The sequence below is a fragment of the Polypterus senegalus genome, chromosome 14 (genome assembly GCF_016835505.1).
Source record: "Polypterus senegalus isolate Bchr_013 chromosome 14, ASM1683550v1, whole genome shotgun sequence".
In the NCBI taxonomy this organism is placed as follows: domain Eukaryota; kingdom Metazoa; phylum Chordata; class Cladistia; order Polypteriformes; family Polypteridae; genus Polypterus; species Polypterus senegalus.
The window spans coordinates 113,735,685-113,761,299 of record NC_053167.1 but is presented as its reverse complement, the minus strand read 5'-3'; the positions used below and the strand labels follow the sequence as shown (position 1 = coordinate 113,761,299).

At 43.2% G+C, this 25,615-nt stretch overlaps 1 protein-coding gene across 1 annotated transcript in view; it reads right to left on the bottom strand.

Moving 5' to 3' along the window:
- Positions 1-14,761: 14,761 nt before the first annotated feature.
- LOC120514683 (V-type proton ATPase subunit G 3-like) overlaps positions 14,762-25,615 on the bottom strand; it is an 18,912-nt gene continuing 8,058 nt past the window's right edge. Inside the window, exon 3 of the mRNA XM_039735183.1 lies at positions 14,762-15,104. Coding sequence (XP_039591117.1) covers positions 14,937-15,104 — 168 coding nt within the window. The 3' untranslated portion in view covers positions 14,762-14,936. The remainder of the gene's footprint in view (positions 15,105-25,615) is intronic.

The following is a 25,615-nucleotide window of genomic DNA, read 5'->3' as shown; positions in this document are numbered from 1 at the left end:
TGGAGTGCTTCCGGGTGCCCATGCAAGTTCATCACGAAGCACATGGAGCACATCCGGGGCATTATAAAAAAGGCCACCTCACTCCATTAGAGGAGCCAGAGTCATGTGGTAGTGGACGAAGCTTGCTGGAGAGGAGTGGCGGAGATAGAGAGAAGAGGACTAAGAATTGTGGTGTGCTTTGGGGACTGTGTTGTGTGCTTGTGGGAACGGGGAAGACGTTTCAGACGAGCGAAGAATAAATAAAGAACATTTGTGTTTTTATCAGAGCCTCCCATGTCTGTCTGTGTTGTGTTAAACGCTGGCATAGCGCCAACTGCTGTCACACTTTCTTGACACTGATTAACAAAAAAGTCTCTTTAATGTCCAAGTAAGAACTGATGTCTGCAAAGTGGTCTAAATTAATTACAAGTATAGAGCACAAAATAACTGAAAGTGAAAGTGTTCATACGACACCCATAAATCATCACTGGTGCAGCCAACTGGTTTTAGAAGTCACATCTTTTGTTCAATGGTTAATTGTATTCTAAATGCACCTTATCTGATTGAGTCACTATGGTGGGCCAACTTACACAATGAAGACAGAAAAGAACACTCTGTGAAAAGGTGACTGAACAGCACAAGTCAGGGGACAGAGACAGCAAAATAATTACGTCTCTAAATATCCCCTTGAGTCCAGTTAAATCAGTCATGAGGAAATGAAAAGAGTACGGCACAGCTGAAAATCTGCCTCAAAAACTGAGTGATTGTACAAGATGAAGACAAGTGAGGAAGGCCACCAAGGGACCTCTGAGGTACAAGCTACATTTGAATAAGACTGGAGAGATAGTGCAGACAGCAACCATCGCCTGGCTGCTTCACCAGTTGTAGTTCTATGGGGAAGTGGCAAAGAAAACATACATATGACTTCTCAGCTAGAGTTTGCCTGAAAACACATCGGGGACAGCTGGAAGAAGGTTCTATGGTTTGCTGAGATCATTTAGCCTTTTTGGTCATTAGACTAAACACCATATTTGTCATAAGGCAAACACTGCACATTATCAAAAACATACCATCCCCACCATGAAGTATGGAGGTGACAGCTTCATCCTCTGGGGATGCTTCTCTCTCACAGGCTCTGAAAGACATGTAAGGCTAGAGGGTAAAATGAATGGAGCAAAATACTGTGAAAGCATGGAGGAAAACTGAGCCTTGAGAGAAGATATGTTTCAAACAAGACAACAACCCAAGTATAAATCCAAAAGTACACATGAACGGTTTAAAAACAACAAAGGCAATGTCCCGGAGTGACAAGTTGAAGCCCAGGTCTCAGTCCAATTGAAAACTTGTGGCTGGACTTGAGAAAGTATGTTCTCTCAAAATCACCATGCATCATGACTGGACTTGGGCAGTTTTATAAAGAAGAATAGGGAAAATGGCAGTGTCCAGATGTGCAAAGCTGATAGAGACCTATGCACACAGAATCAAGGCTGCCAGAGGAGCATCTGCTAAACAATAATAATAATAATCGGTGGTTGGCACCCTGCCCAGGATTGGTTCCTGCCTTGTGCCCTGTGTTGGCTGGGATTGGCTCCAGCAGACCCCCGTGACCCTGTATTCGGATTCAGTGGGTTAGAAAATGGATGGATGAATGGATAATAATAATAATAATAAATTTTATTTATTTAGTGCCTTTTCCATGTTCAAGGCTCTTTAGAGAGTCTCAGAAAGAACACAGAGTGTATGTAACATTGGATACAAATATTTTCTGCATAGAATACTAAAACAAATAAATACAGGATATACAAAGCATTAAATAGAATAAAAGACAATAAACCAGTGGAGTAGTTAGGGGCGGGCAGAGGGGGTGGTCCACCCCGGGTAGCACATTTTTGGGGGTGGCATTATTGGCCAAAAGGCTCAGTACAATTCATATGTAAGCAGTGGGGTTTGGAAAAATATCCCTCATGAATGAAAAAAGTTAAATTCTCAGAATGCTTCAAAAATAATTTTTAGACTGTCCTTCTGTGATGGCATCAGACACAGCAGTTGAGGCAACAACAAAAATAAACATAAACATTACAGCAATAATAATTTCTAAGAAGACAAAACAACTGATTTACAATTTATAATTTCGTTTTTTTCTTGCTCTGCGCAGAAAACATCTCCACCTGTCACTTGTACACTACACTGGTTCTGGTTATCCAGGCGTAATTATATTAAACTAATAATCAGAACATGGCTTATCAGTGCATCTATACTATATTCTTGTCTATAATTATAAATAACTATATGTGAAAAATTATTGCTGTTTCTCTATATATTAATAAATCTATGCAAAATATATCCTAATTTTTCTCTATACGTCATTTTAATTTTCTATTTAAATATTTAAATATTCAGATATGATGGAGGACGGCAAATTGAAGCACTGCCGCACTCCGAGTGGCACGAGCTACGCCATTGCAGTAAACCAACATAAATTACTAACTTCAATACTAAAAGAAAGGCCTGAAATAACATAATTTGTGATATAACATAAGGAGAAATTATCCTGAGCATCTGGACAGAGAGGTAAACTGACAGAAGGGACAGAGTGTTAGGTTAAGGTAAAAGCCTTCCTGAACAGATGAGTTTCAAGTTAAAAGAATGGATGGGGTCAGCTGATCTCATTAATTTCGGGAGGTCATTCCAAAGTCTGGACGCTATACCGCTGAAGGCCCTGTCATCCAGTCGAGTGCAGGTTAGTGTGAGGCACAACAACATCAGAGGACCAAAGTGGGCGAACAGGAGTGTAGTGATGGAGAAGTTACTGAAGTAGTCCAGTGAGAGGCCATTTAAAGCTTTGTATGTTATTAATTGAATTTTATACTCAATCCTGTAAGACACAAGGAGCCGGTGAAGGCAAAGCAGGAAGGGTGTTACATGCTCGCTGTTTCGGGTTTGTCTTCGGATTCTTGCAGCAGAGTTTTGAATCAGCTGGAGCTGTGATATAAGATTGGAAGCTGCACCTGCTAGTAAGGAGTTACAGTAATCGATGTGGGATGTGATAAAAGCATGGAAGAGCAAACAAGGGTTATGTTACGGAGATGGAAGTAACAAAGCTTCTTAATGTGGTTTAAGTGGGTGGAATAAGAAAAGAAGGAATCAAAAATGACACCAAGATTCCTTGCATCAGAAGAAGGTCTGATGAGGTCACCGTCAAGAGCGATTGAGAAAGAGCTCATTTAATGTTAAGGAGTTCTGCACCATCCAGGACTGTTTGAAGGGGCTGAATAATCATATGATCAATTATGTTATTAATTAATTTACATACCCCAAAAAAACGGTGTCATAATCCCTCCTAACCCATTAACAGCTGTGTTTGGTGTTCTTCCAGATGGGTTTAAAATGGCGAAGGACAAACAGACTGTGATTGCATTCACTACATTATTGGAACACAGACTTATTTTGCTAAACTGGAAGAATCCTAACTCTCTTCTTTTAAGTCAGTGGGTAACTGATGTCTTATACTATTTGAAATTGGAAAAAATCAAATACTCAGAGGATCTGTACAGATTTTTTTCAAAACCTGACAGGATCTAATCAATAATATTTTAGAATAACCTCTTAAAGCACCAAGAAAGTAATTATCTTCTCATTTCTTTTTCTTCTCCATTCATCTTTATTGCCTTATTAAACTCATCAATTTAGGTTAGGGTTAGGGTTTACAAGCCTTAAGTTTTACCCCGTTGCCCTTGCTCTCTCTCTCGGGTGGGGGTCGACTTGTTTTTCAATCTCAATCCTATTTTTTGCAAAGATTGATCGATTTGTATGGAATGATTACAAAAAGATGATTAAAAAATTTACATGCCCAAATCAGAAAAATTGGGATGGTATGGCAAATGCAAATTAAAAAAAAAAAACACACTGATACTTAAATTGATTTTTATTTTATTGCAGAGAGTATTAAGCCAAGATATGTCATGCTTTGTCTGGTCAACTTCATTTAATTTTTTAATATATGTACATCCATTCCAAGAAAAGTTGGGACAAATTAGGACCAGTAATGAGGTAAAATAATGAAATAATGTTGTGATTCCAAACGGGTAATGTCAATGGGTGATTGTAATCATGATTTGGTACAAAAGCAGTATCCACGAAAGGCTGAGTCTTTGAGGAGCAAAGATAGGCAGAGGATCTCCACTTTGTCAACAAATGCATAAGAAAATTATTGAAATGTTTAAAGACAATGTTCTTCAAAGAAAGACTGGATGGGATTTTCATAATTCTCCCTCTACAGTGTATATTAAACAATTCAAGGAATCTGGAGGAATTTCAGTGCATAAAGGGCAAGGATGCAAGCCAAAGCTGAACACTCGTGATCTCCGATACCACAGACGGCATGGCATCAAGAATCATCACTCATCTATAGCTGATATACTATACGGGGCAAGGGATTAATTTGGCAAAACCTTAGTCAAGCGTAACAACATGGAGTTACTTTCACAAATGCCACTTAAAACTTTACTGTGCAAAAAAGACACCTTATGTTAACCACGTCCAGAAGCAGGGTCAATTTCTCTGGAATTGGAGACATCTGGAACGGACCGTCATAGAGTGGAAATGTGTATTGTGGTCAGGCAAATCAATATTCCAGATCACTTTTTGGAAGAAATGGACACTGTGAGCTCTGAACCAAAATCAAAAAGGGCCATCCAGACTGTTATCAGCAACAAGTTCAAAAGCCAGGGTCTGTCATATCCATCCATCCTCTTCCGCTTATCCAAGGTCGGGTCGCGGGGGTAGCAGCTTAAGCAGGGAAGCCCAGACTTCCCTCTCCCCGCCACTTCTTCTAGCTCTTCTGGGAGAATCCCAAAGGCGTTCCCAGGCCAGCCGGGAGACATAGTCCCTCCAGCGTGTCCTAGATCTTCCCCGGGGCCTCCTCCCAGTTGGACGTGCCCGGAACACCTCACCAGGGAGGCGTCCAGGAGGCATCCTGATCAGATGCCCAAGCCACCTCATCTGACTCCTCTCGATGCAGAGGAGCAGCGGCTCTACTCTGAGCCCCTCCCGGATGACTGAGCTTCTCACCCTATCTTTAAGGGAAAGCCCAGACACCCTGCGGAGGAAACTCATTTCAGCCGCTTGTATTCGCGATCTCGTTCTTTCGGTCACTACCCATAGCTCATGACCATAGGTGAGGGTAGGAGCGTAGATCGACTGGTAAATTGAGAGCTTTGCCTTACGGCTCAGCTCTTTTTTCACCACGACAGACCGATGCAGAGCCGCATCACTGCGGATGCCGCACCGATCCGCCTGTCATCTCACGCCCATTCTTCCCTCACTCGTGAACAAGACCCGAGATACTTGAACTCCTCCACTTGGGGCAGGATCTCTCCCCAACCCTGAGAGGGCACTCCACCCTTTTCCGCTGAGGACCATGCTCGGATTTGGAGGTGCTGATTCTCATCCCAGCCGCTTCACACTCAGCTGCGAACCGATCCAGAGAGAGCTGAAGATCACGGCCTGATGAAGCAAACAGGACAACATCATCTGCAAAAAGCAGTGACCCAATCCTGAGTCCACCAAACCGGACCCCTTCAACACCCTGGCTGCGCTAGAAATTCTGTCCATAAAAGTTATGAACAGAATCGGTGACAAAGGGCAGCCCTGGCGAGTCCAACTCTCACTGGAAGCGGGCTCGACTTACTGCGGCAATGCGGACCAAGCTCTGACACGGTTGTACAGGACCGAACAGCTCTTATCAGGGGTCCGGTACCCCATACTCCCGGAGCACCCCCCCACAGGATTCCCGAGGGACACGGTCGAATGCCTTTTCCAAGTCCACAAAACACATGTAGACTGGTTGGGCAAACTCCCATGCACCCTCCAGGACTCTGCTAAGGGTGAAGAGCTGGTCCACTGTTCCGCGACCAGGACGAAAACCACACTGTTCCTCCTGAATCCGAGGTTCGACTATCCGGCGGACCCTCCTCTCCAGAACCCCGAATAGACTTTTCCAGGGAGGCTGAGGAGTGTGATCCCTCTATAGTTGGAACACACCCTCCGGTCCCCTTTTAAAGAGGGGACCACCACCCCGGTCTGCCAATCCAGAGGCACTGTCCCGATGTCCATGCGATGTTGCAGAGGCGTGTCAACCAAGACAGTCCTACAACATCCAGAGCCTTAAGGAACTCGGCGATCTCATCCACCCCGGGGCCCTGCCACCAAGGAGTTTTTTGACCACCTCGGTGACTTCAGTCCCAGAGATGGGAGAGCCCACCTCAGAGTCCCCAGGCTCTGCTTCCTCGTGGAAGGCATGTTAGTGGGATTGAGGAGGTCTTGATACTCCCCCACCGACCCTAGCGTCCGAGTCGAGGTCAGCAGCGCACCATCCCACCATATACGGTGTTGACACTGCACTGCTTCCCCTCCTGAGACGCGGACGGTGGACCAGAATCTCCTCGGCCGTCCAAAGTGTTCTCCATGGCCTCTCCAAACTCCTCCCATGCCCGAGTTTTGCCTCAGCAACAACCGTGCATTCGCTTGGCCTGCGGTACCTATCAGTTGCCTCCAGAGACCCGCAGGACAAAAAAGTCCTATAGGACTCCTTCTTCAGCTTGACGGCATCCCTCACGCCGTGTCCACCAACGGGTTCGGGATTGCCGCCGACAGGCACCGACCACCTTGCGGCCACAGCTCCGGTCAGCCGCCTCAACAATAGAGGCACGGAACATGGCCCATTCGGACTCAATGTCCCCACCTCCCTCGGGGCGTGGTTGAAGTTCTGCTGGAGGTGGGAGTTGAAGCTACTTCTGACAGGGGACTCTGCCAGCCGTTCCCAGCAGACCCTCACAACACGTTTGGGCCTACCAGGTCTGACCGGCATCTTTCCCCACCATCGAAGCCAACTCACCACCAGGTTGTGATCAGTTGACAGCTCCGCCCCTCTCTTCACCCGAGTGTCCAAGACATATGGCCGCAAGTCCGGCGACAACCACAAAGTCGATCATCGACCTGAGGCCTAGGGTGTCCTGGTGCCAAGTGCACATATGAACACCCTTATGCTTGAACATGGTGTTCGTTATGGACAATCCGTGACGAGCACAGAAGTCCAATAACAAAACACCGCTCGGGTTCAGATCGGGGGGGCCATTCCTCCCAATCACGCCCTTCCAGGTCTCACTGTCATTGCCCACGGAGCATTGAAGTCTCCCAGCAAAACGAGGGAATCCCAGAAGGTATGCCCTCTAGCACCCCTCCAGAGACTCCAAAAGGGTGGATACTCCAAACTGCTGTTCGCGCATACGCGCAAACAACAGTCAGGACCCTTCCCCCCACCCGAAGGCGGAGGGAAGCCACCCTCTCGTCCACTGGGGTAAACCCCAATGCACAGGCTCCGAGTCGGGGGCAATAAGTATGCCCACACCTGCTCAGCGCCTCTCACCGGGGCAACTCCAGAGTGGTAGAGAGTCCAGCCCCTCTCAAGGAGATTGGTTCCAGAGTCCAAGCTGTGCATCGAGGTGAGTCCGACTATATCTAGCCGGAACCTACCAGCTGCCTCCAGAGACCCACAGGACAAAAAGGTCCTATAGGACTCCTTCTTCAGCTTGACGGAATCCCTCACCGGCGGTGTCCACCAACGGGTTTGGGGATTGCCGCGCGACAGGCACCAACCACCCACGGCCACAGCTCCGGTCAGCCGCCTCAACAATAGAGGCACGGAACATGGCCCATTCGGACTCAATGTCCCCCACCTCCCTCGGGACGTGGTCGAAGTTCTGCCGAAGGTGGGAGTTGAAGCTACTTCTGACAGGGGACTCTGCCAGCCGTTCCCAGCAGACCCTCACAACACGTTTGGGCCTACCAGGTCTGACCGGCATCTTCCCCACCATCGAAGCCAACTCACCACCAGGTGGTGATCAGTTGACAGCTCCGCCTCTTCACCCGAGTGTCCAAGACATATGGCCGCAAGTCCGACGAAACAACCACAAAGTCGATCATCGAACTGAGGCCTAGGGTGTCCTGGTGCCAAGTGCACATATGAACACCCTTATGCTTGAACATGGTGTTCGTTATGGACAATCCGTACCTCGCGCACTAGCTCAGGCTCCTTCCCCTTCAGAGAGGTGACATTCCACGTCCCAAGAGCCAGTTTCTGTAGCCGAGGATCAGACCGCTAAGGTCCCGCCTCCGGCCACCACCCAACTCACACTGCACCCGACCTCCTTGGCCCCTCCCATAGGTGGTGAGCCCATGGGAAGGAGGACCCACGTTACCTCTTCGGGCTGTGCCCGGCCGAGCCCCATGGGTGCAGGCCCGGCCACCAGGCGCTCGCCATCGAGCCCCACCCCCAGGCCTGGCTCCAGAGGGGGCCCGTTGACCCGTCCGGCAAGGGAAAACGCGTCCACAGTTTTATTCTTCATTGGCGGTTTGGAACTGTTCTTTGTCTCATCCCTCACCTAGGACCAGTTTGCCTTGGGTGGCCCTACCAGGGGCATAAAGCCCCGGACAACATAGCTCCTAGGATCATTGGGACACGCAAACCCCTCCACCACGATAAGGTGACGGCTCAAGGAGGGGGGGTCTGTCATAGGGTAAGGTAAAGGGTCATAGGGTAAGGGTTGTGTCAGTGCCCTTGGCAAAGATCATTTATATTTCTGTGATGGCAGCATCTGCAGAAAAGTACATTGAGATTTTAGAGCAACATTTGTTGCCTTCAAGACGACATCTTTTCCAGGGATATTATGCATTTTTCAACAAGGTTATGCAAAACCACATTCTGCACACATCACAAAGGCATGGCTGTGGAGGAAGAGGGTATGGGTACTGGACTGGCCTGCCTGCCTGCGGTCCTGACCTGTTCCCAATAGAGAAAATGTGGAGAATTTTGAAATGAAAAATATGACAACGACCTGGTATTGTTGCAGATCTTAAGATGTTTGACAGGAAGAATGGGACAACATATCACCTGAAATGCTTCATTGCTTGGTACCCTCAGTGCCAAAACATCTTTTAAGTGCTGTGAGAAGGAATGGCGACATTACAAAGTGGTAAATGGGTCACCGGCCCAACTTTTTTGGAATGTGCTGCAGGTCTGAAATGCAGGAATGGAGGTACATTAACAAATGAAATGAAGTTGACCCGATAAAACATGAAATATCTTGGGTTCATATTGTCTGCAATGAAATAACAGTCAATTTAAGTATCAGTGCGTTAATTTTTTTCATTTGCATTTTCCATACTGTCTCAACCTTTTTTGATGTTTTCTGAAAAGGTCCTCTGGTATCTGGCACCAAGACGTTACTAATCGATCCTTTCAAGTTGTGTAAATTGCAAGGTGGAGTTTCCATGGATCAGGCTTGTTTTTCCACCACATCCCACAGATGCTCAGTTGGATTTAGATATTGGGAATTTGGAGGTCAAGTTAACACCTTGAGCTCTTTACCGTGTTCTTCAAATCATTCCTGAACAGTTTTTTTATTGTAGCATGGTGCATTATCGTGCTGACAGAGGCCAGTACCATCAGGGAATATCATTGTCATGAAGGGGTGTACATCATCTGCCACAATATCTAGGTAGGTGGTACATGTCAAAGTAACATCTACATTAGGGGTGCAACTCCAGTCCTGGGGCCTCGTGTATAAATGGTTCATACGCACAAAAATGTTGCGTACTCCCGTTTCCACATTCAAATCGCGATGTATAAAACCTAAACTTGGCGTAAAGCCACGCACATTTCTACAGTAGCTCATACCCTGGCATATGCAAGTTCTGCGCTCGGTTTTGCAGACTGGCGGCACCCAACGTCAAAGCAGTGCTACTGTTCCTTTGTGGTTACCCTTTCTTTTTTAGATCCACATCCCTGATGTGGCTTTATAAATACACTGATATTAATTGCATATTGTTTATTAGTTTAATGCATCTGATTGTAATTAACCTGTAACTATATAATGGTTCACAGAATGGTCAAACTATTCTAACTACAATAGCTGCTTTAACGTTGTTACTCTCACTGCACCTTCTTCTTCTTCTTTCAGCTGCTCCCGTTAGGAGTTGCCACAGCAGATCATCTTTTTCCGTATTACTCTCACTGCACCACTCAGAGTATTTATATCACTGTATCTGAGTGGGGAATCACAACAGCAGCTGATTGGAAAGAGAATAATCAGTATACAGCATCAAGCAGACACTGCCTCAGCCATGCTGTCTATTGAACTGCTAACACAAGGCAAACGCTTCCTGTACGGACCTCACGGTTCAGAAACAGTTTCATCCCAAGAGCTATAAATGCACTCAAACAGTCCATCAAGTGCTCCTTGTAGAACTGTTTGTACTTATAAGTACAATTACCTCACTGTAAACTTTTTACTTTTATATGATGACGATACCATTTTTAAGATGAAATGCAGCAAAATATGTTTACGGATTGTTCCTGCCTCACGCTGTATTTTTGCTGGTGCTGGTGCGACACTGGAAGGATAGATGGACAAAATAAACACGTACTACGAAGATATTTCAATGTTCCTTAAAAGTTTTGAAGAATCGGTGTTCTAAGCTTACAGATGGCTTAATGTCTGTTACAGAGCTGATTGTGTGGTGATTGGGTATTTGGAGAAAGAAAAGGAAGGACAGGAATTGGGGGTTAGAACAATTGAAAGAGTCAGTACTGCTACAATAAAGTATTTCATCGAAGGTCGCGCATGGCCCAGCAAGCATCTTGCATGAGACATGAACAATCACTGTGCCACCGTGTCCCCATGTTTAATAGCATGCTTTAACTCCTATCATCATGAAAATGATATCATGTATACATCTCAGTTTTTTAATTATTCAGAGAGCTGTAATATCACGAATGTAATGGATTCTGTGTCCTGGCGGAGGAAGAGAAAACCCGTTTAAGAAGTACGTAGTGATTCATACACATACAGCACATAGAAGATCAAATACAAAACAATTAATGTGCTACTTTAGTTACGATGGGATTTGAGAAACTAGTAAATTAGTCGATTTTAAGATGAAGTTTATGATGTTCTGCTTTAATGACAAAATAAACCATGTGGAAATTTAGAGATTAAAGTTGACATTTTGTGCTTTTTCCCCACTGTGTGCATATTTTATTTTCTCTGTACCCTAATAAGCTTTCATATGACACTTAGACAATAATGCAGCAATAATGGATACAATGAAGCTATTAGAAATAAACTGGATACATTAGGATTAAAAGTCAAGACGGAGGTAAAAAGCTTAGGGGTGATTGTTGACTGTAATCTGAATTTTAAATCACATATTAATCAGATCATTAGGACAGCATTTTTTCACTTAAGAAACATAAGTAAAGTTAGACCTCTTTTATCACTGAAAGATGCTGAGAAATTAGTTCACGCGTTTGTTTTCAGTCGACTAGATTACTGTAATGCACTCCTCTCAGGACTACCCAAAAAAGATATAAATCGTTTGCAACTAGTGCAGAATGCAGCTGCTAGAATCCTAACTAGGAAAAGAAAATCTGAACACATTTCTCCAGTTTTGATGTCACTACACTGGTTACCTGTGTCATTCAGAATTGACTTTAAAATTCTGCTTATGGTTTATAAAGCCTTAAATAATCTCGCCCCATCTTATATATCGGAATGTCTGACACCTTATATTCCAAATCGTAACCTCAGATCCTCAAATGAGTGTCTCCTTAGAATTCCAAGAACAAAACTTAAAAGAAGTGGTGAGGCGGCCTTCTGCTGTTATGCACCTAAAATCTGGAATAGCCTGCCAATAGGAATTCGCCAGGCTGATACAGTAGAGCACTTTAAAACACTGCTGAAAACACATTACTTTAACATGGCCTTTTATAACTTCATTTTAATCGTAATTTAACTTAATCCTGATACTCTGTATGTTCAATTCATCATAACAACTATTCATGGTGGCTCTAAAATCGGTACTGACCCCTACTCTCTTTTCTGTTTCTTTTTCCGGTTTCTTTGTGGTGGTGGCCTGCGCCACCTCCACCTACTCAAAGCTTCATGATGCTCCAACAATGATGGACGGATTAAAAGGAAGAAGTCTACTTGACCATCATCATCATCAAGCCCTTCCGTGAGAACCCTAAATCCAAAGAGGACTGTTTCATTTATGTTAGGTAGAATGCCCAGAGGGGACTGGGCGGTCTCATGGTCTGGAATCCCTACAGATTTTATTTTTTCTCCAGCCGTCTGGAGTTTTTGTTTTTCTGTCCCCTGGCCATTGAACCTTACTCTTATTCGATGTTAATGTTGATTTATTTTTTTATAATTATGTCTTTCATTTTTCTATTCTTTAATATGTAAAGCACTTTGAGCTACTGTTTGTATGAAAATGTGCTATATAAATAAATGTTGTTGTTGTTGTAGACGGTGGGCTATGACTTGCTTTTTCACGGCGACTTTGATACGTGACTTCTTTTTTATTTAGGGCACTGTGCGACTTTGTGAACTTGAGCTTTTGAGCTTCTCCGACATGCTATGTCACTCGATCAACTTCATTTTGTTGTTTATACCACTGTTTAAACCCACAAATAGTACATTTTTCCTTGCCTCCAATTGGTATTGGCCGAAATTCTTCTTTTTAACCTGTGCTTTTGCCATTGTCTTTTCACAGAAGGCTGAGCTTAATGGTTTTTTATATTGATTTGCATATTCAAAGAGGTGTAATTCTGGGAGGAGTTGGGGTGGGACAACAGGCGCGTGCACATGTGTTACTGTTCACGCTGACCGGGATTTATGGAGCAGAAGAACATGGAAGTTGGCATTCGCACAGATTTATGCATCTGGATTTTTTTGTGCGTAAGCACATTTCTGCTTTTGTCCGCAAACCATGTTATAATGTGAATTTTACGCACGGGCTTATGCATGCAGCTCCTGGCGGGCCACAGCAGCTGCAGGTTTTCATTCTAACACTTTTTGCAATCAGCGAGCAGTTTTCACGGCTAATTAACTCATTTTCTTTTCATTTCAATAGCCCTATTTTTAAGGATTCATTCCTCTGAATTGATTTGTTTCTTCATTAAATGGCAGCAAAAAAGAAATGAGATGTGAAACAAGCCAACAGATGTCCAGCTAAATTAGATCATCAAACTCCAGCCAATTTCACTCCAATCAGTTTCTTAATGAGACGCCAATTCTTGCCGTTAAAGCCGTTATTGAATAGCAGGACATGTTGCTGCTCTCATTCTGCGACAGCAGACTGTCGAGTTTTTCTAAGACCACCATCAAGATGTTTTAGTGACCTGAGCAAACTCAGACTCAGACCTTCACCTTTCTTTATTTTCAGGTTAGCTGGTCATGTGGTGGCTTGTTTTGTGTGTCATTATTGTTTGGCTGCTTATTAAGGAAAAAGAAACAACCAATGGGTCCGAGTCACGTCAATTAAAACTAAGGCAAAATAAGTTAATCAGTAGCAAAAATGGCTCACTAATTAAGAAGATGGTTAGAATGAAAAACCGTAAAGTCACTGCAGGCCACTAGGACTGGATTTGGACACTCCTCATCTAAATGAATGCCAGGACCAAACGTTTTCCAGCAGAACATTGCCAACCGCATTACTGTGCCTCCATCAGCTGGCCTTCTTCCCGAACTGCCATTTCTTCCCCAGGTAAATGACACACACGCACTCTGCAAACCACTTGATCTAAAAGCAAATGTGATTGGACCAAGCCACCTTCTTTCATACCTCCATGGCCCAGTTCTGATGCTCACATGCCCATTCCAGGTGCTTTTGGTCGTGGACAGGGTCACACTGACTGGTCTGCAGCAACGCATGAAGTGGTGGTGCACTGTGTGTTCGGACATCTTTCTCTCTTGGGCATCAGTATATTCTTGCTTGATGTGAGCCTCATTTTAATTTGATTTATAAAATCAATTGAATTAAAAAATACCTAGACAATATACTGTACTAAAAACAGCTACAAATGTACAATTCACAGTTTGGTTTAAACACTACAGCAGTGAAGCTCAAGATATCCACTGGCTGTACTGGAGGTGTACCTTGTTAGTCGTCTTCCAATCAAGTATTTTTTTCAGTATAGAACCTTGCACCAACATCTTTGCAGAACAACATACATTTCACAACAGGCAAAGGTGTAGCAGAACACCAGTAATGTCAAGATATTAATAGCGACAACCTAAAGATGTTGTTTAACACCTTACTTTGGACAAATTACTAAAACATTATTTTCAAAAACAACTAACATTTCAGTGCAAGCAGTGATGCAGCAGACAGTCTAGTTTAATTTTATATAGCCCCTAGCATAGCAGTTAAAAAAGCAAGTTCAGGCTACCAGTTGACATATATGAAATGCTCAGCTAGTGCCTTGTGCTACAATCTAATTTATTTGATAAAGTGTCTTTTGCATAGTACACAGTAATAAGATGATTTACAGAGAAATGAATTTGCCCGAGAAAATAAATGTGTAGGAAAGTAAAAAACAAATGACAGGATTATGCAGGTTTGTGCTAGTTCAACCTCAGCTTTTGTTATACCGTACCTTTTTATTGAACTTGCCATGTCAGAGCAAACATCACAAGCATTGAACACCGTTGGCCGAGTGCTTTAATAACTGCTACTGGTACATTGACATGACTAGAACAGAAAGGTGTGCAGATGTTTGAAAGGTTTAACTCCTACCAAAACCAAATAGTGCAGCCCCTCACTTTATGACAGCACGAACTCAGAATCTGAGCCATTGTTCTTTGGTCTGGGGTATCTAACTCTTGCACTGTAAGAAAACCAAGTTTGATTTGACTGGAACTGAAAAGAGTAACAAAACTGGTTTTACCACACATGCTTTAATTTGTATCACTTAATTCTTGTTTTAATTTTGCACTAGAAAGGCGGCATCCAGCTTTTATTTTCAAGTTCAGGAGTAGATTTGATTCTAGAGTGTTAGAATCCTTACGGTATTTATTTTTTCAGAGCACTGATGGATGCTGCTCTGGATCTCTTCAGTCTCGATAATTCTTGTGAAGTTCTGTTTTAAGGCCGCATGCCATATCAATGATATGCTGCACAAGTGCATCCTTGTACTGACTGTAGTTGCTGTTGAGCGACTGGATTTTGGTTTTAGTTTGTTCATCCACCTTGACTGAAAGGTTACCATGAGATCCCATTATCTAGTAAAAGAAAACAGAAAACAAGTCAGTTGACAGTAAATACAAGATTACTGCAAGCTGCAGCGTGTAATATTTCTAATGTTGACAGCTAGTGGGCTGCTGCTCAGTTTTGACAAAACTAAACCGGTAACTTTAGAAACTTGATAGGAACTGATAACACATCATGCAAGAAAAACCTGCTGGCCAAGGTGCCCAGTCTGAACCATATAAGGTCTCACTTACCCTGACACACCCATCAGCATTCAGAATTCAAGAATGTGCATTTCTCTATCAATAGTACTGTGAAGATAACTATTTTAAATTGTAAAACTCTGAAGTACATGGTCTTGGAAGCAGGATATAAATGATAGGGAAAATAATAAACCTACAGCCACGGAGGTCTTAATTTGTAAATCATGAGGTGATCAAGCTACCCTATGGGACATCCTTTAGACTTTGCAGGATCCCCCCCGAAGTTGCTGGATATCATGGCCAGCCTGTACACTGGTACTGTGATGTTGTGCAGAGTAGAGGCAGAAGTGGGGCATCTGTTGGTAAAGAAGGATTCGCTGATCTTGACTGCCAACGATGCTGGGATCTCTGTGGAGTCAATGGAGGCACTAATCCAGGCTCTCAAGAAACCGAGTGAGGAGTCCGAGTGTCTGGGCTTGCATTTTTCCTGGGTAAAAATCCAGGATCAGCCAGCCATAAACAATGTTCGTTTGCAGAGACAGTGTCGACTGAATTGAGAGGTTTACTTACCTCGGCAGTGACATTCATGTCTCTGGTGACTCTTCCTATGAAGTCAATAGACAGATTGGGAGAGCATGGGGGATGAGGTCGATGGAAAGGAGTGACTGGTGCTCCTTATATCTTTGCAAAAGGATGAAGTTCCAAGTCTTTAGAGTCCTGGTGTTTCCTGTTTTGCTATATGGTTGTAAGACATGGACGCTATCCAGTGACTAGACTCCTTCGCAAAGTCTTTGGGTAGCGCTAGTTTGACTTTGTGTCAAACGAGTGGTTGCTCAAGGAGTCCAGAATGAGGCACATTACCTGCATTGTGAGGGAGCATTGATTACGGTACTTACGACCATGTGGCACAATTCCCTCGTGGGTGACAAAGCTCATAGGGTTGTCAGTGTTGAGGACCCAAGTGGCAGGACCAGGTCAAAGTGATGCAGACAGATGGTCATTTCTAGAGTGTGGGACTGGACTGCACGTCTGACTGGAGAGTTGCCAACCAGGATCCCAAGCTGTTTCATCATGTGGTGTGTTGTCAACCCGTAGTACCAGTGCATGATCCTCAAACTGACCTGACCCAAGGTGTAGAAGATTAGACTGCCCAGGGCCAAAATAGGAACCCAGTGCGGTTAACATTGATTTGCCTCATAAATACATTTGTCTTGTTTACACAAATACCCACTAGTGCTGGACGGTATGACCAAAATTCCATATCACGGTATTTTTCAAAATTATACCGGTTTCAAGGTATTCAATGGTATTTTTCCCCACTGCATGAGTGGATGTTAACCACATTTTCCACTGCAATTACTGTAGTAGACTGGCTAAGAATAACCTATTCCACTGTCATGAGAATTGTACAAAAAACATTTTAATGTGCACACTTTGCATGGCCCCATAAAGTGATAGTTTTCAAGGGGGTGGCACTAATGAAGAGAAAGAATCACACTGCGTGACAGTTGCAGTCAAAACATAGAACCTTTTTATTGAAGAAATTTGGCAAACAACTTAAACTAAAATTTTGACAACATATTTTCAACCATCTAAAGAGGCATTTAGACTTAGTAAACTATCCAGAGGTACTTGTCAAAAGTTGTATTGCACTGAACATGTCTTAGAAAAGGAATAAATAGTAAATAGTTTTTGTAAACCAACTACACTTTCTGTTAATGTTAACAATCTCTGTCCACTGACACATTGAAGTAACTTTTTAAACAACTTTACCATAATTAAAATGCATAGTATTTAAACTAATAAATAATAATAATAAAATAAATAATAGTGCAACTTCCCGTAATAATACTATTACTTCAAGCTCAGGTGCATTACACAGTATTCACCAAATAAAAATAAAATAAAACAAGTGCAACTTGGTGATGACATCTTTACCAACTGAACCATCATTTAGGCAAATTGCATTAATATGGCTCTTGCTTCAAGCTAAGCTGTATACATAAATAATAACACTGCAACTTTCATTTATAATGCTATTTGTGGTATAGCACAACGGAATCGTATTAGGGCCATGGTGAAGAAAAATCAATACAGACAGGGGGAAGAAAAAAATATATAACGAGAATAAAGTTAACATGTTGACTTTATTCTCGACATTTCCACTTTATTCTCATAGTTTATTTTGTAATTAAAGTAGAATTTCGTAAAACTGAACTTCATCCTAAAATCAATGTTTAATTTAGTAGATTTTCTCAAAACTCGTCATAAGTTAATGTTGCACATGAAATGCTTTGTGTTGTGTTCCCTGACCCAGTTGTTAATTGGTATGCGCTTCTTAAACTGACTTCCTCTACACTAAGGGGAGGTGCAGGCAGCGATCAATGCACAGAATACATTCACTTCATGATATTCCTGCTCTCTGAAAATTTAAAATGCTAAGATATATACTTTGTATCATTTTCAGGATGAAATGCATTAAAGCAGGTATTAAACATGCATGGTAGTGTGGTGGTAGTGCTGCTCCCTCGCAGTAAGGGGTCCCTAGGTGTTCGTTCAATGTAGAGAACTTTATGGCAGATGTGACGAGGCTCCAAAAAACTGGATGTATGAATGGGTATTGCACAGGTTTAACTTAAATATTGTGTAAATGTTGGATTCGTGATATGGTGGTCGGAGACACAAACACAGAATTCAATGGATGTTCTTCTGAGCGGGTTTTCTTTATTGCATACATGCTGTCTCTGTCTGATGTACCAAACCTCCAGTTCCTATCCTTCTTTTTTCTTTCTCCACATAACCAATCACCACACGATAAACGTCTTTGTGAAATTCAAACTAGCTATAAACGTAGACCGCGGAGTGTTCATAACTTTAAAAATCTTCGTTATACATGTTGTGGCAGTAGGGGGCACTAGTGCTCCCTTGAACCCTCAGGTATAACTCCAGACACCAGGTAAAAGTCCAAGACTTTTTATTTTTTTCCACAGTGCACCAAGCACCTTCCACACTACTCATAAATCACCAAATCAATAAACTCTTCTACAACACTCTCCTCCTCACCCAGACATTTTGCTCCTCTCCCACCCAGCACAGCTCAGTGTCTGGACTGGCCCATAGTCCTTTTATAGCCCCTGACCCGGAGTTGTTCCTGTCCAATCAGACCACAGTTCCTTATTCCTTCCGGGTCAGGGCAAACAGTCCTGTTCTTCACCCCGGGAGCACGTCCTTCCTTCCCGTCACGTGACCGTGATGTACTCCCAGGTTATAGGGCACACAAGAACCCATGAGCCCCCCTACAGCGACTCCCGGTGGTCCCCAAGATATCCAGCAGGGCTGTGTAAAAACACTACATAGTCCATGAGGCCCTGCTGGAACTCGGGGCACGATCCTGCTGTCGGGAGAGCTCCTCCTGGCGGCCTGGGGGTGAGGCCCGGAGCACGAAGCCGGCAGTCCTCCACAATGTTTAATTATGCCATCCATTCAGGGTTGCGCCCATCCCAGCAAGCATTGTATGTGAGGCAAGAGCAAATCCTGAACGAGGCGCCAGCACATCGCAGGGAGAATATGAGTAACACATACACTAGCAGGGTCAATACAGCACAACAAAACCCCACATCCTACGTGACTTTGAAAGAAAACTGAAGCACGCAGAGTAAACCCACCAGAAAAACATGCAAATTCAAAACAGGGAACGCCTGAGACCACCTTGCTGCAAGTCACCAGTGCAACCTCCATGCCACAGTTGCCCACATGATTAATACATGCTTTAATGCATTTAATCATGAAAATTACATCAAGTATTTATCTTGGCATTCTAAATGTTCAGGGAGCAAGAAAATCATGAAATCAATGTATTGTGTGTGCTGCCTATGCCTCCTCTTAGTGTATAGGAAGTCTGTTTAAGAAGCGCTTAGCGATTAACATGGCTCCGGGAACACTTAACACAAAGCATTTAATGTGCTACATAACTTATGACGGGGTTTAAGAAAATCTAGTAAATGAAATATTCATTTTAGGATGAAGTTTAGTTTACGATGTTCTACTCTAATAACAAATTACAAGAATAAAGTCAACATGTCGACTTTATTCTCGTTATAAGCATTGAGATTATAGTGGAAATGTCGAGAATAAAGTCAACATGTCGTCACACTATTACACAGTACCCAGGTACATTACACAGTATTAAAAAAAAAATTAAAACAAGTACAACTTGGCTTGCAGTATTATCCAGTAGTACAGAAACAGTATTCACAGATTTGAACATAATGGTCCACTTCCGATCTTTTTAAATCAAAGTATCTTCAGGCAACGGACGTGACTCCTTTTTTTCCGGCAAAAGTTCTTCTGTCATCATGTTCAACCTTATCGCCTGCTACAGCTTCAGTTTCAGAATTTTCTGTCCATTTTCACTGCGCAATACCTCCACCACAGCATGTACTATACATGTTTAGCAGTGAATAAGGGCCCCGCGCAATACCTCCACTAATGCACGTACTCCGTTGATTAGGCAATTTAAACAAGTGCTGCGGTATAAGAAAAATCCATATCATAAAAATAATAAATGGTTTTCGGTATGAACCGGTATACTGCCCAGCACTAATACCCGCAACACATAAATTAGTATTTCACTTGGATATCTTGTAATCTTAAATTGTCCTGCTGTCCACACACTGTGCAGTACACTCATATTGGAGGTTGCACTGTCCTCAGCCTTGTCTGATGCATCTTACTATCCACTCCCTGACTCCTGTTTATTTTACCTCTCAGTCTCCCTGTCAATGTCTACAACCACTGTAGCAGAACAAATTGTTCTCACCTACCGTATATACTCATATTTAAGTTCTCCCGTGGATAAGTCGGGGCTTGATTTTACCGTATAATTTCCAGTATTTTATAACGTCAGTTGTATAAGTTGCATGCGGAAAACTGATGCTATTGGTCCAAGAGATTTCCCACCTGAGAATGAAACTACGGAGCACACTGCCTTTATATATATATATATATATATATATATATATATATAGTGCCTGCGTGAACCACACAGTAATACCTGAACAATACCAAAACGACTTTTGCGTTGTTTGTTTTTGTATATCACACCCTTATACACCTTTATCGTAAGAGCATCCCTTATCTAAATCCTTTAATGGTTGTGCCACATTTTATTTGTCAGAACTGCTGCACCCTTATGTACCGCCTCGCTCTCTCACGTCAGCAGACCAGATGCTTTTACGTGTTCCCAAGGCATGATGCAAACTCCGAGGTGATTGGGCTATTTCAGTTGCAGCCCTAAAACTCTGGAACGATTTGCCATTGCACGTTAGGCAGGCCCCTTCACTAGCTGTCTTTAAATCTTATTTAAAAACACAGTTTTACTCCCTGGCTTTTAACCCAGTATATGTTGGCTATCTGTATACTTTTTATTATGAATCTCTTCAGCTCTTATATGTTTAATTGTCTGTTTCTTTTACCGTTTGGTTATTGTGTGTCTGATATGTTGGGCTTTTAATTGTACAGCACTTTGGTCAGCCTTGATGTTGTTTTTAAAGTGCTTTATAAATAAATAAATAAATGATAATAAATAAATAAATGATGGGAGCATTTGATCAAGTTGTCGAAGTGGCGAAAGAATTTGGTAACTGCGCTGCTGCAACAAAATTTGATGTGTCTGAGAAACTGGTGCAAGATTGGAGGAAGCAAGAAAATGTAAAAAAAAAATTAAAATAAATAATTTTTGAACAGGCGTATAATTGGTGTCCGATTTTATGATTGATTTTTCGGGTTTCAAGACGTGACTTATACACAAGTATATGCAGTATTTTGTTCGATTTGTGTGGCTTCCAATGCTTTTGGTGCTCTTTTCTAACCCTAAATCCAAAGAGGGCTGTTTTCATTTATGTTAGGTAGAATGCCCAGAGGGGACTGGGCGGTCTCATGGTCTGGAATCCCTACAGATTTTATTTTTTTCTCCAGCCGTCTGGAGTTTTTTTTTTTTCTGTCCCCCCTGGCCATTGAACCTTACTCTTATTCGATGTTAATGTTGATTTATTTTGTTTTTCTTATTGTGTCTTTTATTTTTCTATTCTTTTATTATGTAAAGCACTTTGAGCTACTGTTTGTATGAAAATGTGCTATATAAATAAATGTTTGTTGTTGTTTTCTTTTTTCCACATTATCCAATCAAAAAACAGATAGGTGTAATGTTAACTATGATACTTTTATAAAGTTTAAAAAATGTCTGTGTAATAAACTAAAAAAAGAACAACAAATATTTTATGTAGATATTGAGCTACTATTATGCATTTGGAGGGCTTAGAGTGCAGAGAGCTCAAAATCAGAGGTACAGTAGCTGAGCTCAGCTATAACACAAATAAAATGCTGAGCCCAACTAAACAGGAGCCAATACGTTAGTGTAATATAGATGTTAGTGTAAATGTAAGGTGAGTGGCAGTAAATACTGAAGCGGTGGAAGCGCCTGGAAACAATCTATGAGAAGCAAAATAATTAAATCATTGAAATAGATTTGTTGGTAAGGTAAACTCATCTCATCATCAAAATGTTGAGAATTGCAGGGGACAGGAGTAATTTCTGGCAGCAGTAGGTCAGGTTAGGTTTAGGTGCATGCCTTGGTACAGCGCGTTGCCACACCCAGACGACGACAAAACAGCTTGGGTTCTAGGCTGGCAACCCCACAGGCAGACACATGATTCAGTCCCACCCTCCAGAAATGGCCTTTATCTGCCACATATAAAGTGTTATGTGGACGTCCCCTTGGCCTGGTCCAGCTACTGGGGTCCTCAACAATGAGGATCCTGCAAGATGGATCATCCTTGAGGAATTATGCCACATATGCCCATAGTGTGGTAACTGATGCTGTCTCACAAAGTAAAACGGGAAACACCAGGAGTCTAAAGACTTGGACCTTCGTCCTTTTGCAAAGATGCCGGGAGTGCCACACACCCCTTTCCAGCGACCTCATGAGCCCCCATGCTCTCCCAGTCTGTCTACTGACTTCATAGGAAGAACCACTAGAAACGTGAATGTCGCTGCCAAGGTAGGTAAACCTCTCGACAAGGTTGACACTCTCCCCAGACAGACATATTGCTGATGGCTGCGCCCAAGAGGTCATTAAAGGCCTAGATCTTGGTTTTTTATCCAAGGACACCTGCAAGGCCAGACACTCAGACTACTCGCTCAGTCTCTCAAGAGCCTCCACTGACTCTACGAACATCACAGCATTGTCAGCAAAGTCAAGATTAGTGAATCTCTATTCTCAACAGATGCCCCATAGCCACTGGACCCCATGACCCTGCCCAACACCCAGCCCATGCAAGCACTCAACAGAGTAGAAGCAAGAACACAACCCTGATGAAACCCAGATTCAACTGGGAGAAAACGCAGAGGTTCTGCCTCCACTCTGCACAGCACTCATACTACCAGGGTACAGCCAGACATGCTATCCAGCCACTTTGAAGGGTTTCTGTGAAGTATCAGGATGTCCCACAGGGAAGCTCAATCAACTGAGTTGAATGCTTTACGAAAACTGACAAAGGCTGCAAAGAAACTCTGCCGATATTCACATTTATGCTTCATGAGAACCGTCAGTGCCAGGATGCAGTTGATGGTAGGTAGACTTCTTAGGCATAAAACCAGACTGCTCTAAACGCTGGTAGGTAAGCAAGTGATCACGACATCCTGTTGAGGATGACCCTATAAGGACCCTACCCAGCACAGACAGCAATCTTATCCCCCTGTAGCTACCGCAATCCAGGCGATCACCCTTCCCTATCCAGATAGACATGACAAATCCCGTTTTACAGTCCGTTGGGATGACGCCTGTCTTCCAAATTGAAGCAAAGATTTTATACAATGCGAGGACAGCCTTACCACCAGCCTGGAGAAGTTCACCCTGGATACCACAGATCCCTGCAGACTTTCTTACCCTTAACTGGTTCAATGCCTGTGCAATCTCAGCGAGTTTGAGTGGTTCACAGCTAATTGGAGGATCAGTTTCAAGAACCGTGGACACAGAGATATTCAACATCCTAGCCGGAGGATAAGCGTTAAACAGCTGCTCAAAGTAGCAAGCCCTGCAAGTCACAACTTCAGTGTCATCCGTAAAGACCGTTTCATCAGCCACCCTAACTGCAACTCTCCAAGGAACAGTTTTGGCTAGTGCGTAATGCTTCAATTCCTCTGTTAGCAGGACGTGGGTCACTAGACCACCGATGGTGTGTCACCTGCTCACAGATTCCTCTAACAACCACCTACTTATTTGCCCTATGAGCCCTCACTGCCATCCTTCTTATTTCCCAGTATAGTCTGGAGATGCCATTAAGTTGTGCGCTGCAACTCCTCTCCATGATATCCAGGGTTCCCTGCGAGATGAAACATTTCCTTCTGGGAATATCAGAAACACCAACACAACCCTCTGCAAACTTCAGGGTGTTGTCATGGAAGATCTCCCATATCACATGAGGATCAGCAAGTTTGTAAGTTCCCCACATAAACTGCATGCAAATTTGTTACAGTCAGCCTGATTTGGAGTTTGGCCAGGTCCAGCCTCAGTTTTCTAGTAAAATGTAGCCTACTGGACCTAAGCTGAATCTTCAAAGTAGAAACAACCAGTATGTTTTCAAAATTCACAAGCTGGGCACTTCTGCACCCCCTGCAGTTTTGTAAGAGCCTCCAGCATCTGCCCACGAGGATGTGATCAATCTCCTTCACCACACCACCTGTTTTGCAGTACCAAGTCCATCAATGTAGCTCAGGGTGCTATAACCAGGATCCAGCGATCCACAGCTAGTGACATTTTGCAGAGTCAAGGAGAATGGAGCCACTTTCACAATGGTCGCCAGACCCATGGGGACTGACACAATCCTCATAACCAGCCCTATAAGTGCCAGAGGTCGCAATGAAGTCAACATGACAAGAGGGGTGTCACCTGACAGGCTCCCATCAACCACTGAGTGAAGTTTTAAATAAAATGTCTCCCTCACTGAAACATTATTCACTACAGTTGGAGCATACACTGAGACAATAGACAAAGCACCCAGAGTGCCTTAATCCGAGTCTCATAATACACTTGTTGAAAGGAGTGACATCAGGCAATATCAGAAAAAGCCGAACGCCACAGCAACAACTACTCCCCTCAGTTCGATGGGATTCAGAGTGACTAGACCAATAATAGGTGTACCCTTCTACCGAGATCTGGCCAGTCCCAGGTCTACGCACCTCAGAGAGTGCTGCCACTTAAATGTGGAGTTTATGAAGCTCCTACGACAGCAGAAGAAGATCATCATGCTGAAGACAGTATCATATCAAAAATATTTTTGGCTGGAATATTCCTTTAATGTAACAGAACTTTTTGGTGCACTCATCATGCCAGAGAGACAAGATGGTCCATGTGCTGACCTGACTGGGCCACCTCAAATTGGGACAAGAGTGCTGCTGTGAAGCAGGTGACGTTTCAGCACCACACCAGTTCTGATCTCCCAAGGCCCAACCCCATTTGCTCTCCGACGGTTTTGACTCTTCCAGGCATAAGGTTCCTGTGGGCTTTCTCCCATCTCCTTCATAATGTGAGTAGCCTTCCTATGGGCAGCTGCAGCAAGAAAGTAGTCCTGTCTGTCGTCGCAGTTGTGAAGTTTTTTTTTTTTGGAGGACCTCTTGCAGGACCAGATGCAGTTTAACATCATACCTAGGACACACACTAGGTGCAAGGCATGAAAAGCACTACATCTTTGGGCCCAATTACATAAACCCACACTTACATTTTGGTCATGTTGGACTTCCATTGGATTAATGAAGTGTCCTCTGTGCTATCTCACCATCCTAAACATAACATTAAAAAACATCCTTAAACCTGCACAGTCTTATTCTGGGTTGCATGAGGCCGGAGCCTATCATGACAACACTAAATTTAAAGGAGGAATAAACCTTGGTTTGGGTGCCAATCTGTGCACCATCTCGCACACAAACACACACTCAGATGGTGCCAATTCAGCATTGCTGTTTAACATGTGTGAAATAAAGGAGGAAAACCAGAATACCTGGGGCACAACCCACACTCCCATGGGAAGAACAGGGAAGCTCCAAATAAATCCAAAATGGCCTCAAGATATTAACCAAGGATGATAATCGCAAGTCAGATGTGCTAGTAACTGCATCACCATGGCACTCTGAGCTCAAAATGTCATCCCAAATAACTAAACATCATGTGGATCATAAAGAGTTTTAGCAACAGTGTTATATTATGTGGTCAGTCTTATGTATTTTTACAAACATATTATTTTGGAAACCACACAGGCTTTATATACCATAATTTGGCCCATGAA